General features: G+C 31.7%; 3 protein-coding genes across 3 annotated transcripts; all 3 read right to left on the reverse strand.

The window, feature by feature from the left end:
- Positions 1 to 310: 310 nt before the first annotated feature.
- Positions 311 to 2,228, reverse strand: LOC149401894 (Reticulon family protein). Its single transcript, XM_089609966.1, has 5 exons — positions 2,032 to 2,228; positions 1,555 to 1,735; positions 1,229 to 1,358; positions 716 to 785; positions 311 to 632 (listed from the first exon to the last, which is right to left on the reverse strand). Exons 1-5 carry the CDS (start codon positions 2,147 to 2,149, stop codon positions 463 to 465), a joined length of 669 nt encoding a protein of 222 aa, XP_089466092.1. The 5' UTR covers positions 2,150 to 2,228; the 3' UTR covers positions 311 to 462.
- A 1,772-nt stretch (positions 2,229 to 4,000) lies between these two features.
- Positions 4,001 to 6,741, reverse strand: LOC149401895 (aerobic coproporphyrinogen-III oxidase (DUF1218)). The gene is made up of 3 exons (XM_089608906.1): positions 6,537 to 6,741; positions 6,216 to 6,421; positions 4,001 to 4,607 (listed from the first exon to the last, which is right to left on the reverse strand). Exons 1-3 carry the CDS (start codon positions 6,627 to 6,629, stop codon positions 4,316 to 4,318), a joined length of 591 nt encoding a protein of 196 aa, XP_089465032.1. The 5' UTR covers positions 6,630 to 6,741; the 3' UTR covers positions 4,001 to 4,315.
- A 791-nt stretch (positions 6,742 to 7,532) lies between these two features.
- LOC149401896 (uncharacterized) lies at positions 7,533 to 11,662 on the reverse strand. Its single transcript, XM_089608905.1, has 6 exons — positions 10,933 to 11,662; positions 10,619 to 10,833; positions 9,889 to 10,177; positions 9,713 to 9,798; positions 9,540 to 9,631; positions 7,533 to 8,199 (listed from the first exon to the last, which is right to left on the reverse strand). The coding sequence occupies exons 1-6, from the start codon at positions 11,194 to 11,196 to the stop codon at positions 7,955 to 7,957; spliced, it is 1,191 nt and encodes a 396-aa protein (XP_089465031.1). The 5' UTR covers positions 11,197 to 11,662; the 3' UTR covers positions 7,533 to 7,954.
- Between the last annotated feature and the right edge of the window lie 5,826 nt (positions 11,663 to 17,488).

The following is a 17,488-nucleotide window of genomic DNA, read 5'->3' on the forward strand; positions in this document are numbered from 1 at the left end:
GAAGGATCAGTCCAAGCCATAATTTAAACTTTCTTCAATCATCTTTGTGCAAACTATGAAATTCTTCGTTGAAGTTTTGAATAATTGAATTTGGAATTAAAACTTTAAAATACCTTTGTTTTCTTGCTCTGAGAATCATATCAAAACGAGTGCGACCGATATTCTAAATTAGAATTTGTGGCCCAAGAACAAATTAAATCGAGATATTATTTTTAAAAATTTGAAATTATTTAAGGTGAATTCTCACATCTAACTATTCTTATTATATCAATATCTTGTACATGATATATCTTAATTATAGTGAAGTGAAGATAACTTTCTTGAAAAAAAGAAACAAACAATAAATAGTAATATTGAATTGGTGTACTATGAATGTACCGCATTACATGTAAAGTGACTAAAGAAACATATATGTAACTTTTTGAATTAATTAGGAATAATAATTATTTGAGTTGCAATGAATTAGTAAGACTTTCTTTGTTTGACTGGTCCCTTTGGGATCTTGACAAGAACGGTGCGATCGAATCTGATGTACAATTTTTTCAGCTCTCTATACATTTTGTGGCCAACATTTTCCACTTCCATTTGATGTCGTTCGTACAAAGTTGGTATGGTTTCCATACAAACAACGACTTCAAAACCAATCCACATAAAGAAAGTCAATTAGGGCCAAATTAATGGATTAGCATTATATTGTTTTTAAAAAATTCCTTACCAATGTAAAAGAGATTCAGCGTGCTGACATAAGCCCCAATAACTGAGACCAAATAGAGAGAACAAATGGCCTGCAATTGAATTGAGCAATTAGTTACCAAGTTCTCTCTTATTTGTAAGTTTTATCAAAGAAATGACTAGTAGAGATAATAGTCTTATTTTATTATTTGTATTTTTATGATTGAGTAACGTTGTCCATGCTATAGCCCACAAATCTCTTTAACTTAAGGGTTATTAATAAAGATAAATTTAAAAGTACATGACTAGTAAGTCACAAATTGAATTTTGCAGGAGTCATATGTGGTCGGATGTTGATTTTTAGCCATTAAGAGTATTTTGGGCAAATAAATTATATTTTTCTAATTTATGATTGCCACAAGTTAACAACCCAATTTCATAACTTATGCATCCAATTCAAATTTATATATTTTTTAAAATTCGAACTGCACAAGTTTGTATCTATGTTATTAGCAAAAGTTGTAAGTACTAATCAAATTATGTTTGGCTTACATACCAGAAAAAAGAGCTTTAGATCTTTCCCAGTTGAGATCTCATAAAAGTTGACCAAAACCCAATTTACTTTTGTGAAGAAAGATCTACAAGTAGACGCAGATAGCTGAATTTCATCTGTAGCTGGTGGATCCCTATATATATATACACCAATTCATGAAAAAAAAAAAAAAAAAAAAAAAAAAAAAAAAAAAAAAAAAATCTAGTAACATTTATTAGGGCATGAGAATTTCAACAAGTCAAAATAAAATATAAAAAAATGAATATCAGTAGTAAAATTATTGGCTGAACTTCTAAAAATGTGAAGAGTTAATTAGAGAAAAGAAATACCAATTAATCAGCCATGCGATACGAAACCAGAGGAATATAGAGACCATAGAGAAAAGAAGGGCATGGCATAAAAATGTGACGAAATTGTACTCTACAACTTCAAAAAGAAACCATATTGCTGTTAAACACCCGAATATCCCAGCTGTAACTTTCATGTCCTTCCATAAAATTATATCAGCCACTGCAAAATCAATTCATATGAAATAGTTAAAAAAAAAATAGAGATTGATAGTTGAATACGAGGAAATTATAATTTAATTTACGAAACCTTGGATTAGCTTAATTTTCTCAGGAAACTGATAATTATAATAATCTTAATGTACTTTTTTTTTTCTCAGATTGAAAAAAGGAATGGAATTTTACGGGAAAGTTCTCTTATTTTATTTTTTTGATACCCTCCAGAAAACTATGAAAAAGAACGTACAAAATACATTTCAATGCAAAAAGTATAAATTTCCTAAAGATCTGATACTTTACATTTTCCTCCTCCAAGAATGGTATGTAGAGATTTCCGATTCCGATGATCGGACCATCTCACTTTACGTCTTTGTCGATCGCGATCGATATCAGAATCCGATGAATAGTAGTCCGACATGATGCTAGTATTTTATACAAAATTATTTCGTCCAGTCAACCTTTTTTTTTTCTCAGCCGAAATAAAAAATTAGAATGATGCTAATTCTCGTCCAATGAATAGTTATATAAATGATATGAATTCAATACTAAACTTGGTACAAAAGAAACTCTAGAGTGCCTATGAACGTAAAGAATGGCTTTGGCATGGTTTTAAAGTTGCTTCGCACATGCTTTCAGATCATCTCTTGACGTATCAAGAGAAGTTAACATAATCATAGTTGAGGAAGTTCATTCAAAGAGATCGTGGATTTAAGTCATAAAATCAATTTTTATTTTGTTTCATTTTTGTAGTTATGGCGATGGTGGTTAAACACTTTAACTATTGTATGTTACATTACACAAAACTGTTTTTTTTTTCCTTCCTGAGTTTCTGAGTAAATGTAACGTAGTCCTTTGGTAATTTTTTACTAAAGAGAATTGATGGAGAATAATAATAGTAATAATAAAAATAAAGAGAAAATTGGCAATTAAATTTTCTTCCATATGTATTTGTATGGGAAAGTGGCCTACTATCTAGCCATAAACCTTGAATTAGCGTTAGTCCATAACATATTTCACTTCTTGAATTTCAAAAAGTATCAACCCAACCCAACACGCGACTTAATCCAATACCATAATGGAACCTTTAAATAATTATACTTAAAATTTGGCCTTTGGATTTTGTCTCCCATAATTTACCCCCATAAATAAATATAAATTCAAGACGAATTTATGAATAAATAAGTGTATGATTAATACTTGAAGATAGAATATGTATAGTTATATATGTAGTAGCTAGTTTGGTCTAGTGATAATTTCATACATACTTCGATAGAGATGTCTTTGGTTCGAGCAACTTGGGCTGCAAAAATGTATGTCCCTTTACAGGTGGAGGATTTATCATCTTCCAGCTTAATGTCACTGTACTAAATCATGTAATCTTGGGCAATAGTGACACATGCGCTTGCATTGCTAATATATCATGTAATCTTGACCAAAAACGCCACTTTTCAAAAAAAAAATGTATAGTTATATATATGATATATTAAATATGTATTATATATATATATATATATATATATATATTATTTTGATGTATTTATAATTGTTTGTACTCTATTTTTCATCTTCTTCTTGTATAAGTTTTTGAATTTTCTTTGCGTTGAGTTTATAATCTAAGTTTTTGGCTTATATCGATATATACCTTTGAGAAGCCTTTAAAAAAAATTAAAAAATTAAAAATAAAAATATGGTCTGCATCCAAGAATAGAATGATACATGTTAAATACAAAATTATAAATACATAAATAAATATATAGAGGTTATAATGGGAAAGGCAAGTATCACATCCCACCTATCGCGATCAAAATAGTAGTCGAAGTATCATTTAATTAAAAAAAATATAACCCACCAAACTAATCAACATCACATTATTCCACAAATATCTATCCAAAGTATATTAAATTTACCATGCTCATCATTTAATTTACTTAAAAAGTTTAATAAATCCTCTAATAAATTACAAGAACAACGGGACGGGACTATGTCATTATAGAGAAAAACAAATTTCTTAATAAGTGAACCTAAACAAGTTTTTTTTTTAATGCAATCATCAACTTTATGAAAGAAAAAAAAAACTCTATTTTGATGGTAAATTAATTTTACTATTCTTGTAATTTAGTTTACTATAAAAACAATGAAAAATTTCACATGAAATACAAGAATTGGAGGCACAATTCGTGACAAATTGATCTGTATTGATAAGAGAATGAATCTAAATATATATATATATATATATATATATATATATATATATATATATATATTATCGTGATAATAAATCAAATTTGCCAGGCTGATAATTTTAAAATCTTCGAATTACCACCCAAAATACTGACTTGGTTTGCAATCACTAGCGATCGCTCTTCTATATCATATCAAACAAACCCTATTTTGTCACTCTTGATCGACTCACAAGACACAACGAAACAAAACAACACAATCACACAAACAACTACCCATATGGCAAGCAACAACAGAGTATGGATCACAATATTTGCACCACAAAGTTTCCAACATCATATACTATATTAGGAATAGAAAGAAGCAAAAAAAATAGATATATCATATGTGTTGTTTTTTTTTTTCAGACTTTTTGGTTCCCTTGGTCTTGGGGGTAGTCGGAAACAGCCATAGGAAGGCCGTCGTCGTGGCGGTGCTTTTGCCAGCCGCCGGTGTCGGCCTTGGAGTGGAGTGAATAGTAAATAACGGAGGCGGCGAGTGACATCAGCGTCAGAGCCGCACCGGCCGCGAAAACGCCCTTGCGAAGCGTGGCACACGAAACGTGGTCCACCCTAAACGTTCCTCTGTATTTCGTGTGGTACGCGTTCCGAGCCGACCCCGCCAACAAGCACGCCTCCGCTCCCAAAAAGCTCGTCCTAATTGCATTTCTTGCTCGATTACTCAAAGTTTACCATTTCAAAATAAGCTTTATAGTCGAACAATAAACACATGTCAAGATAATCACAAATATGACATGGGTTCAATCCCGCGAGACAACGATTTGTCTCAATTATTTGATCTTTACAAGATTTCTTTGTAATTTGAACTTAAATGTTCCATGTAATCACAAATATGATATGTATTTATGAATGAAAAATAGTAAAAAAAAAAAAAAAAAAAAATTAACACATGTCAAGATAACCATCAAGCATCTAACTTGGGTGACACTATCTCCCACCTGTGAGGACATGGGTTCAATCCATTTGTCTCCATTATTTGATCTTTACACTATTTCTTTGTAATTTGAGCTTAAATGTTTCATGTAATCACAAATATGATATGTATATATTTATTCATATTAATTAGGGATCTAAGTGCAATTACTTGTATAACTCAAGAGCCACAGCTGCCAATTTACCTCAAAAAAACAAAATTATAAGTTGGAAACAACTTTTTCTTTGCCGTCACCATGTATCATTAAAAATAAACTATGGAAACAATATTTTCCTTTAATTTTTTATGTGACCGTATTTGACATTATCGATTGATACAATGTTTTGTTAATATATTACCATAATTAAGTTCTGCAAGTATATACCATGCCCTGCAATTTTAATTGTAGGAATACATTTCATCAAATATAACGGTGTACCATAAATTTAAACCATATCCTACAACTTCTGATCATTTATATCATGTCCTTAGATTTAATTGTACAAAGCCATGGAATCTGAAAGTGTGGGACGAAATGAAAAGAAATTCTAAATTTTATTATATAAACGTTATAATTAAGAAAATAGGATTTTGAGAAGGTTTAAAGTTGAAGGTAAGTATAAGGAATACTTGTTCGAGCAAAAAAAAAAAAAAAAAAAAAAGTAAAGAAGAAGACTTGGTTTAGTCGACTAAATTAACAAAAGAAAAACTAAAGTGAAAAGAAGAAGACTCTTTCAAAAAAAAAAAAAAAAAAAAAAAAAAAAAGAAGAAAGATAAAAGCCAAAGCCAGTTCTATCAATTTAACACTAAATGTCAAAAAGCTAAGAAATAAACTGAAATAAAATATAAAAATAAAAGCTTAAGTTCCTTGTAAGAACTTTACCTCTCCAATCCTACTTTTACTTTATAATCATCTCGATCCATTAAATTCCTACACTTTATAAATGCTCAAAACGAAACTATAATAAGATTAGATCAATATAGTCAGAGTCACATTATTCAAAACTTAGCTGTATTCTCTTAGTGACATAAATTGTTCCAATACATTATGATTAATTTTGCTCTTCATATTAATATTATTATTGAAACAAAAACAACCCCACTCGGGTCCATCTCGTTCACAATCTAATAATAATAATATGGGCAACAAGTTATTTTCCTCAAACAATAATGAATTTGATATTTGAAACTAGAAAAATCAATTCAGTGCAATATTTTTTCTTTAGAAATAAAACTCCTAAAAAATTCGAAAAACCAGAATTAAATGAATAAAAAAAAAAGTAAAGTAATTAAAAGCAGAGAGATCTATCATTATCATTAGGGATTATTACCAGGAGAAGATGAAGAAAAAGACAGTGATGGTAGTTGGAGTCCCAGAGACCAAACCCTTCCCAAAACAGAGACAGCGAGTGACGCCGTTAAGCACCGTTTGGCTCAGCAAGAGTAGCCCAAACGCCGTTAGTCCGTACACCGTCGACGCGTCGGAGTCGTACTGGCAGTACGAGTACTCGTCGTACTCGTCCACAACAACCTTAGCCTGATTTCCAAAGAAAATATAAAACGACTGAGATTTCCCGAAACGACACAGTTCACACACCGAAAGAGAAAGAGAGAACAAACTTAAAAAAATATATATATAATATTTCGGTTACCAAGCTACGACGTCGTTCAGCGCCGACTGCGAAAACGAAGGCTATGAGGTGAAGAGAAACCACAATGGCCAAGATTGGTATTGATACTGCCATTCTCTCTCCTTTTTTTCTTCTCTCACACAACAACACTCATATTATATCTGTTTCATTTTGTTTTATTTTATTTGTGTCTCTGCTTTTGAGGAAGAAAAATAGGCTCATTGTTTTTTTAACTTTAATTTTGGACTCTTGTTTTTTTTTTTTTTTTTTTTGAGTAAAAGACTCTTGTTTTTTTTATTGGACATGAGCTTTAATGGGCTACAGATTGTCTTTATGGACCCTGAATTTATGATATTTTTGGAAATATATCCCTTTTTTCATTTTTCGTAATTGATTTCCTCCTTTTTATAAATAATGTCCACATCGTTTTTTTAAAATATATATATATATATATATAGATATATTAACACACATCTTCTAGTGCTAAATTCTCAAATATTGCATGAATAAGAGATATATTTGATATATTTTCTAATATCATGTAGTCAACAGTTTAATTTCATCATAATAAATGTTAATCCCGATTTATGGATCAACACTCGAGGAACATGTTGCAACGCAAGAGATGTCAATTGCACTGTTAAAGCTTTTAAGGTCGCTTTTCCAGCGATCTCGAGAGGGTTGTGATTCTATGGGACGAATCTAAAACGTCATAATCTCTAGAGATCCCTCGAAATCGCAACAAGAACGGGGTCGTTTAAGGTTAGACCTGAACATTCATAATCTTCAAAGAGCCTTAGGAAAGAAGATCGAGGTGGTGGTACCGGTATTGATTGTTATCTTGATCTTAGCAATGGGTTTTATGTTCGGATTGATATCTAATAAAACTTCTATATGGCACAGTAAAATTAGCAGGAATGAAGCAAGCAACATAAGCACTGAAAGAAATACTGAGAAATCAAACTTGAAAGTTGAAGCTTACATACAAAAAAAAAAAAAATAATAATAATAATAATAAAAAAAAAAACCCCGCTATGTTATATATCATTTATAAAATTAAATAGCATCATCCTATAATCATCAGGACAATTAAAAACCAGCCTGGCTTCTCATAATTTACTCTTTGCTAACGTCATATAACAAAGACAGACCCAAAAGAAAAAAAACTGCAAGATAGGACTTGCCTAAACTAAGCACATTTAACTTGTAAGCTTAGCCATTTCTAAGGCTTTGTCTAACTCTATTTTTCTATTCGTTTCTTTTTCTTTTCTTTTTTCCCTTATTCAACATTACTATCCCTTCCCTTCACTCTTCCATCACCCAAGCTTCACCACTTTTTTTTTTTTTAATCTCTAAAAAAATAAAAATAAATAAACAACAGAAAATCGGATTGAACAACAACCAGAAAGGTAGTCACGTTACTCCTCACGTCCCGGGGTTTACCTTCGGGTGAAGAAGACGAAATCAGGGTGAGTGACGTTGAGCGATCTGAGCCAGGTGTCGGCGCGCTGAGAGAGCGAGTTTGACAACTGGCGCTCGAAACCGCCAGTCGGGGTCCACAACGGGCCTTTGAACTTGTAAGAGGCGAGGCCGAAAACGGGCAAGGACATCTTGGAAACACCACCGGCCTCGCTCGGCCGCATCAAAATCGGGGCCAGCGTTGGAGCCGGAGCTTTGTGTATGCCTGAAAGAAACCGACACAACGATCACAGTATTGCTTGATTTCATAAAAGCAAAGGTTTATTATACATCTAGGGACAAAAAAAAAAGATCTCAAGTAATGGAGGTATTTTGCTAGTAAGGCTTTCAAGCTGATAATAAAAACGGCGTTCAACCTAGGCAGGTACTAAAAAAACAACAAGTCACTGGTACGTCCTAAGGATATGTTGATATGGATTTTACTATATTATAATACAAACCTACACTTAATACAAACATCAGGAGAGAAAAGTGTTCATAAATACAGGCCCAATTTTCATAAAAAGACAAGAAAACATCTGAAATAATTGGCAGATAACAAGAAAGTTCTCAATGTGGGGGAAGTATTTAAAAATGTATAATCGATTAACAGAATCTCAGAAGTAAATAATAAACACGTCAACTATATAGTAGATATCTTTCATGATTTTAGGCTACACTATGCAGATGTTATAAATAAATACGCAAGAAAGCGATATGGAAACATTAAAAAAAAAAACTATTATATTAATTAACTTAATACAAAAATATCAGAGACATAAGTGTACATAAATATAACCTAATGGCCGCATTTGCTAGTAATAAAAACAACGTGCAACTTCAGCGAGTATCAATAGGAAATAAACATACGCTGCCGATATGTTAATAATCTCTATCGGTTTCATGCAACAAATTTAGTTACGTAAATCAATTCAAAATTACTAATGGAAATGTGACGTCATAGGGAGGGAATACAAATTTGTTTAGAACGTTATAGGTAATATGATTATAAATAAGAAAATACGAATAATATTTGTAAAAACGAAACGAAAATAGATGAAACTTATTATAAATCTAAAGCTTAAGAAAGTCAAACAGGAAATTATTCATAAATGATGCAGCCTTATTTTGCAAAAAAAAAAAAAAGAAAAAATCTGAAATAATGATGGTCTTTTCAAGCAAGGCGAAAGTAAAAACCGGTTTCAACTTAGGGAACTACTTAAAAGCGAACAGATAAACATGTCACCTATCTTTCCTTTATAATTCGATTATGGAAATGGCGGTATATAGATGTGGTAAACTTTAAATAAGAAAACACAATTAACAAATGTACAGACAGCGATACGGAAATGCCTGTAAATCATTGCAAATCTAGACCTTAAGACAATCATCACAAACAGAAAAGCATTCATAAATACAAGCATACTTCGGTATAATAAAAAAAAAAGGGTTATTTGCAAAAAGCAGAATCCCGCACAAGAATAAAATGTTATAAATACAGGCCTAATTTGCAAAAATCTTGCTTATTTGACCTACACGCAAATTAACAACAACGGTTTTTATTACCTCCCACGAGTGTAGACAGCGAATGGTACGTCAGAAAGCAAGCATCTAGATCCTTTAGAGTTGGCCCAGTTGGGATTCTGTAAATGGGATACCTGTAAGTATAGCATTATCAATAACCACAGCCATAATTATTCATAAACGTTAATAAATAGATGCAGGTTTAGGTACGCTACCAGGCAACCGAAAACCAGCTGGAAGATAAAATATCGCAACTTCTCAGAGTCTTCAGCTCGGGAACACGGAAGGCAATATCTAATATCTGCAACGACAAAACAATTAAGATAAGTCTGGGTTTTAATTCTCTTCCTAATCCCAACAACGGAAAGTAGGTTAAATGGCCGCTTCTGACCTTATCCGCCAATGGTTCACGGCCATAAGGAGAGTCTCGCTCAAAATACTCAAAAATCAAGCAAGCCTGGGGATTTAAATGTTCCCCTTCATCACTAGACACGTCTTCTTGGATTGGAACAGGTAAATCTCTCGAAGATAATCTATCCAATCTCTGAGACACATCATTTGACACACTGTGTTTACTATGTTGTTCACTCGTGAATTTTAGGTTTCTTTCAGGTTCGCAATCACTGCTTCCGTCACTACTTGAATCCCTAAAGTCACTGTCACTGTCCTCCTCCGGTCGCCTATCACACAACAAGATAATTTAGAGACAAACAGCACTAAAGTCCCCAAAATTAGACCTCGTAGCAAATGAAGGAAAGAAAAAAAAAAAGATTTCGTTGAAAAAGACTCAAAGTAACCGTTATTGCATAAAGCTCACGTAACGAATCTAGAAGCCGTTAAAACAAGAAGTTCGCTAAACCGCCAAACCACAACCCAAAACAAGACGAAATCTTTAGCAATGATGTTAACTGTGAGTTTCAAAAACTCCACCAAATAATTAAAAAAAAAAAATAAAAGCCCCCTAAAGTTGTACCTGATTCCTATCATTCCACACAAATCTAATATAAAAAAGCCGTTAAGTCGAAAACCAACATCCAAAGAACAAGATACACATCATAGAATAATCAAACACGGCACAGAATCAGCCAGAAAGAATCAATAAATGATGTTTTGATTATGACCTCGGCTTAGAAGGCAAATTGGAAGAGTGGCAGTAAATTTGGATGCCAGAGAGATAAGGAACGTAGTATTGAACAACGGAGTCAGTGTCGTTCAGAATCAGAGGAACTCCGGCACCATAAGCACTCCATTCCTTGAAAGACTCCCAAAGATCACCAAGAACAAAGTACGGCCTGCACAATTCCGAATCCGAAGGTCTCCTAGACTTCATCGTCGTCTGATAAGATCACCACAAAAATCTAAATAAATAAATAAACATTTATTGTATAAATGGAAAATCAACGACTCGACCAATGTATAATTAAATCTATGAGACCTTAGGTAGAAGCTGAGCCGGTACGGACGGCGTGACGGAATGCAAGAACCGCTGGAGATTGCTCATCGGCGCCGCCGATTCCAGCGAGCCGGCGAGGTCAGAGGCTGGCTTAGCGGCGGAGGAAGAGGATTGCTGTTGCCGCTGCTGGTGGCTCGAAGACGCGTCGCTCTGAGCCCGCCGGAGTTGGTCGGCGGCGCGGCGAGCTTTGGCCGGATTGTAGAACCGATCTTCGCCGCGTCCCAGCTGCAATCCCGTTCCCAACATATCCTCTGGAAAAAAAAGAAAAAAATTGCTCCACAAACCCTAACTTGTTACTTAAAAACCCTAAATCAGGGCGGTCAACGGGATAGGAAAATCGGTATTGAGTTAGTTTTCCGGGCGGCAACTACGATTCCGGCGAGCTACGGCGGCGGAGAGCCGAAAATGCGGCGGAGGATTAACGGATTTGAGTGAGTTTAGGTTTGGGAAAAATAGTGTTTGGGCGGAGAGAAAATTTAGTCTGAGAACTGAATCGGAAAAACAAATTATGAGGGAACGAAAATGATTGGAGTGAATGGGTTTGAATTTTATAAGCAAAACCCTTCTCCAGAAAGGGAATGAAAATTTTGATGGATCTGATGGGCAAATTCGTAAAATCAGTTCAAGATGTGAGAGAGAGTTGGGACGAGAATTGGAATGTGTAATATACCATACGAGTCTGAAATATCAATGGATGGGCAAACGAAGAACAGAACAATTTTATTTATTATTAATTTATTCTTATAGTAAAATTTCTGGCCTATATATATTACGAGAAAATTATTTAAAATAAAAGTGGGGCATGGCGGGACAACGTGTACGCGGTCTAGTTTCCACAATTTTTGTCCTACAATCAAAACTATAGCAGAGTAATGAGTGTATCGTTTATTTTTCTATCATGAATTTTATTTTATTTTAGCTACATAAAAGAGATATATTCTCCATCTTTCTTATCATGCAAAATACTTTGAAATATTTTTGAATTTTATTTTTCGAAATTAAGTCATTGTTAATAATAAATTAAAGTAATCAACAAATGTAGTACACATTCTTCTAGAGTAATAAAATCTAAATAGTGTGTGATCATAATTAACAATGGGTTTATATATAGTTATACTTCTTTATTTTAAGCTAAAATTAAAAGCTCGTATAAAAATCATAGCCAAATATAGTATTTTTATATTTCAAACAACAAAATCTAAGACTTCGACAAGACTTTTCGTGTAAAATTTATTTCGTGGTAGTTTTTACGTGCATGAGTGATGTTATATTTTTAAGCATAATGTCACGTAGATCTCGCAAAAATATTTTGTAAAAAAAAATTACTCAAAGTTAAAAAATACAATGACACCCGTGTTTTAATAGTTCGTTAATAGATGAAAAAAAAACATACTAAATTTCAATCCGTCAAAATTTATAAAATTTAAAGACCACAAATACTCTATTTGATTTCTTTAATTTTATCTTTAAAATAATAGGAAATTTGTATATTTGGGCAGTGTAGATTTAAGATATCCATTGTATGCATTGAAGTTGTTTAGAGGGAATGATGCCCATTTAAGGATGTAATTTATTCATTTGTTAGACATATGGAATTTAAAAACTTACTAAACAATTCAAAAATGACAAATAATTTTCCATACATAATTTCTTTAATTTACCACGACCATATCATTGTAAGCATGAGGATTCAAATCTTAAGATACTTTTTTAAGAGGTTTTTTTTCTTTCTTTCTTTCAATGAGAAGAAGTAAGGATATATCATAGTTAAATGTGAATATATTTTGCAACATTTTCTACTCCATTAATTATTTTTATAAATAAGGATCTTCTACATGATTACTTGAATAAGAGGTAACTTACCAATTAAATAGACGCTACATGATACATGCCGGTACGAATAGACACATCTATCGTTTAATACATAAAAATATAAATATATAAAATAAAATAACTAAATATATGAATTTTAACATAATTATGTAATATATTATGTGAGACAAAGACATAAATAATGCGATATTATTAATATTTTATTAATAGGAGTATACTTTTAATTGAGACTAACAACTCAATTATTTGATATAGTTTCGTTCATAAGTAAAGGGCTTTCTAGATATATAGTCATATAAAAAGTTTTGTCATATAACCAACTTTTGGTAAACTTTAAGTAAATAACCACAAAATTTTATTAACAAAGTCATACGAACATTAATAGTTGCAAATATTCATTAATGATTGTAAATATCCATCAGACTTAGAACATAAATGAAATGTTAAAAATGATCAAACAGTGTCATATCATAATAATGGTCATTTATTTAAAATTTATAAAAACTTGTTATTTAGCAAATCTCCAAATTTTGGTGGCTTGGTTATTCAAATAATTGATAAATAATCTACGTCTAAAGTTAATCGTTGACCGATTTACACTTTTAAGTAATAATGGGATTTTCTAGTTATCAATCATCCAATTTTTCTTTGTAAGAGAGTCCCACATTTTCTTTTATTATTTAATTTTTAAAACGTTAAGTATAATATTTTGGGCAGAGTAGATATCTAGCAATTTCCAAACTAAAAATTCCAATCTAGCCACAGTTTGAACAATTTTTGTTTATTAGCAACCTCAATTTATTACCTATTGTTTTAAAGACTCTATTACCCTTCAACATATTCCCACCCAAATATATGGAGAAAAAATGAAAAAAAAAAAAAAATAGACCCGATTAATGTACTACGCTCAGCCAGTTACATCATTTGAAAAATGAAAACCAAATGTCAATCCAAATCCATGCTTAAAAAAATCATAGATAATAATTGGTAATATAATGATAGTAACAAAATTAACGTGTGAAAACTATTTAAAAAAAAAAACTCTAAAAATATACATGACAATAAATGGTAATATAATAAACACTCATATGTACTTGAAATATGGTATTGGATAGTAAATGGTAATATAATGTTGTTAACACTTTTAATGTTGATAAATGGTAAGGTAATTCTGACATATTGTAAACTGTCTCAAAATATAAAATTGTCTATGAAAAACGTGTAGTATATTATAATTGCCGCCCAAATATGTTTTCAAAATTAATATCAAACAATCAGAATCAACTATTTGCTATTAATATGGAAAGAAAATCAGTGAATTAATATAGGGCTCGTGCATCGTTCACCGGTGATTAGTTCTACAGGGATAAGAGAGATTCTTTGTCTCATTTTCCACCATTGGTGTCCCCATTAATTTCACAGGACCTTGGTCGGCTCATTGGAGCCCCCCGATTGGGAGACCGGTTGGTGATGGTCCAAAGGCAGAGGCTTATTCCGACGAGAAAGAAAAAGTTGATCGCAACAAACATGGGAGATTGATGATGCTCATATGAAGTTCAAGATACCGGATGAGACAATTTGTTTCAAAATTTAAAACCCCACTTAAGACAAAAGTTTCTTAATTTTTTTATATGTATTTTTTTAAGGATAAATTAAATTATTTCTCCCTCAACTCTAACCCCTTAACGACCCACCCCCTCAATTTTGAAAAGTTCCATCCATGCTTTTGTAATCCTACATTGATAACATCGTGCCCCTTCTATTAACTTTTCTTTAACGGTCTTAAACAATTAAGGTTAAAACGGTATTTTTTTCATCTATTTTCTTCATTCTTTTATTTTTTATATTATATTATAGTTAAAAAAATACAAAAAATAATAATGATGAAAATAAATAATGTATACATAATCAAAATACACAACAAAACAAACCCACTTGACATCATTCTTAGGGACCAGGACCCCACTCTGCGCCACAACCACCACCCAACTCTCGAAGCCCTGGAAACCACTTCCACGGTAGAGAAAACAAGCATCAAGAATCATTCGTCAGGTCGAATTGTTACCTCGGTCGAATTGTAACCTTGAAATTTATGTAAGAAACAATTTTGCTTAAATATGAATTCTTCTTAATGTAAGTAGTCATTTTCGTTCACATCAATAACTTTGCCATCAAACTAATTCATTTACATAAATCCTCTCAACGCGTAGACACTTTGAAATGTGGTTTTCCAATAAAAAGCAAAAGCAAAAAATTGTTCCGAATAAGTGATTCAAATCAACCGATCCTAATCGACGGAGATACTCTGAATTAAATGTTTAAATGAACATCCTTTAATCTTTATTCAATTCAAACGAAAACAAGAATAAGAAAAAAGCTAACAAAAAAGACGATGAAGAAGCAACAACACTAAAAATGATCAACGAATCGCATACCGGTTTTTTGTAGGCAAATATAATAAGAAGAAGAAGAAGAAGAAGAAGAAGAAGAAGAAGAAGAAGAAAGAATAAAAATGATGATCCAAATATGAATTCAGGGGAAGAATAACCCAAACGGTAGATACTTTATAGGGAAATAAAAAAATCGCAAATGAGAACCTAGTCGAGAAAAACCCGCAGTGAGATTTGATGATGGAGATGGGACCCAGGAATGAGAAACAAAACGACCTGCCGTTTGAGATTGTTGATTAGATTCTATACAAGAAGAAGAAGAAGACGGTGGTGGAAGAGAGAGAAGAAATGGGGTTTTTTTTTCATGATATATTTTATTTTTGTATGGATATTTAGGTGATATCACAAATTAAGTGAGTCACCTTATGAATGTCAACAAAAGGGGCAATGTTATAAATACAAGATTACAAGGGCACGGATGAGACTTTTCAAAATTGAAGAGATGGGTCGTTAAAGGGGTTAGAGTTGAGGGGAAAATAATGTAATTAATCCTTTTTTAATATCATATATTAAACAATGTTTTGTTAGAGTAAAAGCTAAAATCATATAACTCCTATACGCTTATCACTATGTATGAAGACATTCATGCTTACCTACATCATGAGTAAATCATGGCTAGTCATTTCATTTGATGAGCCAATTATCAAAGATCGTTCTAATGACTTCTGATAAGATCATAGATATAGAATTCATATTTAAGATTGTTGAATACAATGTATAGCACATCATGCTTTGTTTTTAATAATGTGAATAAACTACGCCTAGTATTCAATTGAGATGACTCATTGAATCAAGTATTGTGACATAGTAGCTCCATTTCACTAAAAATATATGCACTTATTTACAAACAACAAATGAACTGAAGGAAATAATAACTAGAGGAGTGAAATTGTAATTTTATAATTCTCATCTAGCTAATGATAGTCATGAAGAATATACATATAAGCCATTTAGTAGATCCAATATGTTATGTTGTAAAACATAGAATGGAAAAGAAAAACACGAGACGAGATTTTCATTGTAAATTCTTTAGTGACGTCAATTGACATTATGATTGAAGATTGAAAAAAGTTTATAAACAAAATAAATAGCATAAATATGTGTATAGTTGTGGTATTAAAACAGCATATATGACGATCAGTCATGACTTAGTTATAATTGATATATCATTTCAGATTAATGAGCAATTATTGTTCATATATTATTTATAACTATTCTCACTAACTATCTTTGTGTTTTGGACACTAGAGCTTGAGTAATCGCATTGCATATTTGAGATTTTGCAACATAAGGGAAAAGAATCAATGTAACAATTTTTAAAAGTTCACGCATTTATCGACGAATATAAGCAAATTTAGGAATCAAGAATGCAAATAAGTTACATTTTATAGCGTATAACAAGTTTAACTAAAAATATCAAAATAATATACAAAAATAATGGAACGTGCTATAATATCGTTTACATTATAAAAGTAAAGCAAAGTATCGCCACCATACCCTATGGTACGGCAGGAGGACACAAGGTCGGTCACGTGGTCAAGAAATTATAAGACTTTGTTTTGTTTAAACTTATTTTATTTATTAAAAAATCATTTTAAAAAGGTCGGCAACGAGACTATTCTGAAAGAATATATATATATATATATATATATATATATATATATATATATATATATATATTAAACTAAAGAACCTACGATAAGAACTATTCCAAATTATATCATCGTTCATGTATACTATGCCCACATGTCGTTAACGTGTCAACAACACATATCGTTGGTTATAACTTATATGCTATCAAGAGTTCTTTAAAAAATTTAGTATTCTTCGAAGCTTGAATGAGTACAAGTTCAAAAAGAGTAACAAAAGTACGTCATATTTGAGAAGAAATAAACAAAAGTACGCCATCATTTTGTTGTGCAATAAAAAGAGGAATAAGCGAATAAATATCACAAAGTGACTCGTGGCATGTCATTTTTTCATTGACGTGAATTCATAGGAAGTTAATAATAATTTAATATATATAATTTTTCAATTTCAACGGTCATCACTTAGACAATGGTCATCATCCTGTAACTTATTCTAGCAAGTAACGGAACTAAAAGGTTTGTTATAAGAAGCGTTAACAATTCCACGAGGAAGGCTTTTTGTGTGACTTTTTCTGTTTCTTTATGTAAAATAGTTTTTTTTTTTTTAAAGATGTAAAATAGTCATTATACTTTCTAAAAATTATATATAGAGGGTCACAGAGTGCT

This window comes from Urtica dioica, chromosome 3 (assembly GCF_054948205.1).
Source record: "Urtica dioica subsp. dioica isolate 48M chromosome 3, U.dioica_male_clone48M_v1_H2, whole genome shotgun sequence".
NCBI lineage: Eukaryota > Viridiplantae > Streptophyta > Magnoliopsida > Rosales > Urticaceae > Urtica > Urtica dioica.

What these genes read in the sequence shown, in the direction of transcription:
- LOC149401894 (XM_089609966.1), bottom strand. Translation starts at nt 2,149, where the DNA reads ATGTCGGACTACTATTCATCGGATTCTGATATCGATCGCGATCGACAA. An exon ending in ATCTAAAGCTCTTTTTTCTG is followed by an intron (nt 786 to 1,228) that starts GTATGTAAGCCA and finishes ATTCAATTGCAG; the next exon opens with GCCATTTGTTCTCTCTATTT. An exon ending in GCTGAATCTCTTTTACATTG is followed by an intron (nt 633 to 715) that starts GTAAGGAATTTT and finishes TTGGTTTTGAAG; the next exon opens with TCGTTGTTTGTATGGAAACC.
- LOC149401895 (XM_089608906.1), bottom strand. Translation starts at nt 6,629, where the DNA reads ATGGCAGTATCAATACCAATCTTGGCCATTGTGGTTTCTCTTCACCTC. An exon ending in CTGAACGACGTCGTAGCTTG is followed by an intron (nt 6,422 to 6,536) that starts GTAACCGAAATA and finishes TTTGGAAATCAG; the next exon opens with GCTAAGGTTGTTGTGGACGA. An exon ending in TTTTTCTTCATCTTCTCCTG is followed by an intron (nt 4,608 to 6,215) that starts GTAATAATCCCT and finishes AAATGCAATTAG; the next exon opens with GACGAGCTTTTTGGGAGCGG.
- LOC149401896 (XM_089608905.1), bottom strand. Translation starts at nt 11,196, where the DNA reads ATGTTGGGAACGGGATTGCAGCTGGGACGCGGCGAAGATCGGTTCTAC. An exon ending in CGGCTCAGCTTCTACCTAAG is followed by an intron (nt 10,834 to 10,932) that starts GTCTCATAGATT and finishes TGATCTTATCAG; the next exon opens with ACGACGATGAAGTCTAGGAG. An exon ending in GCTGTCTACACTCGTGGGAG is followed by an intron (nt 8,200 to 9,539) that starts GTAATAAAAACC and finishes GGTTTCTTTCAG; the next exon opens with GCATACACAAAGCTCCGGCT.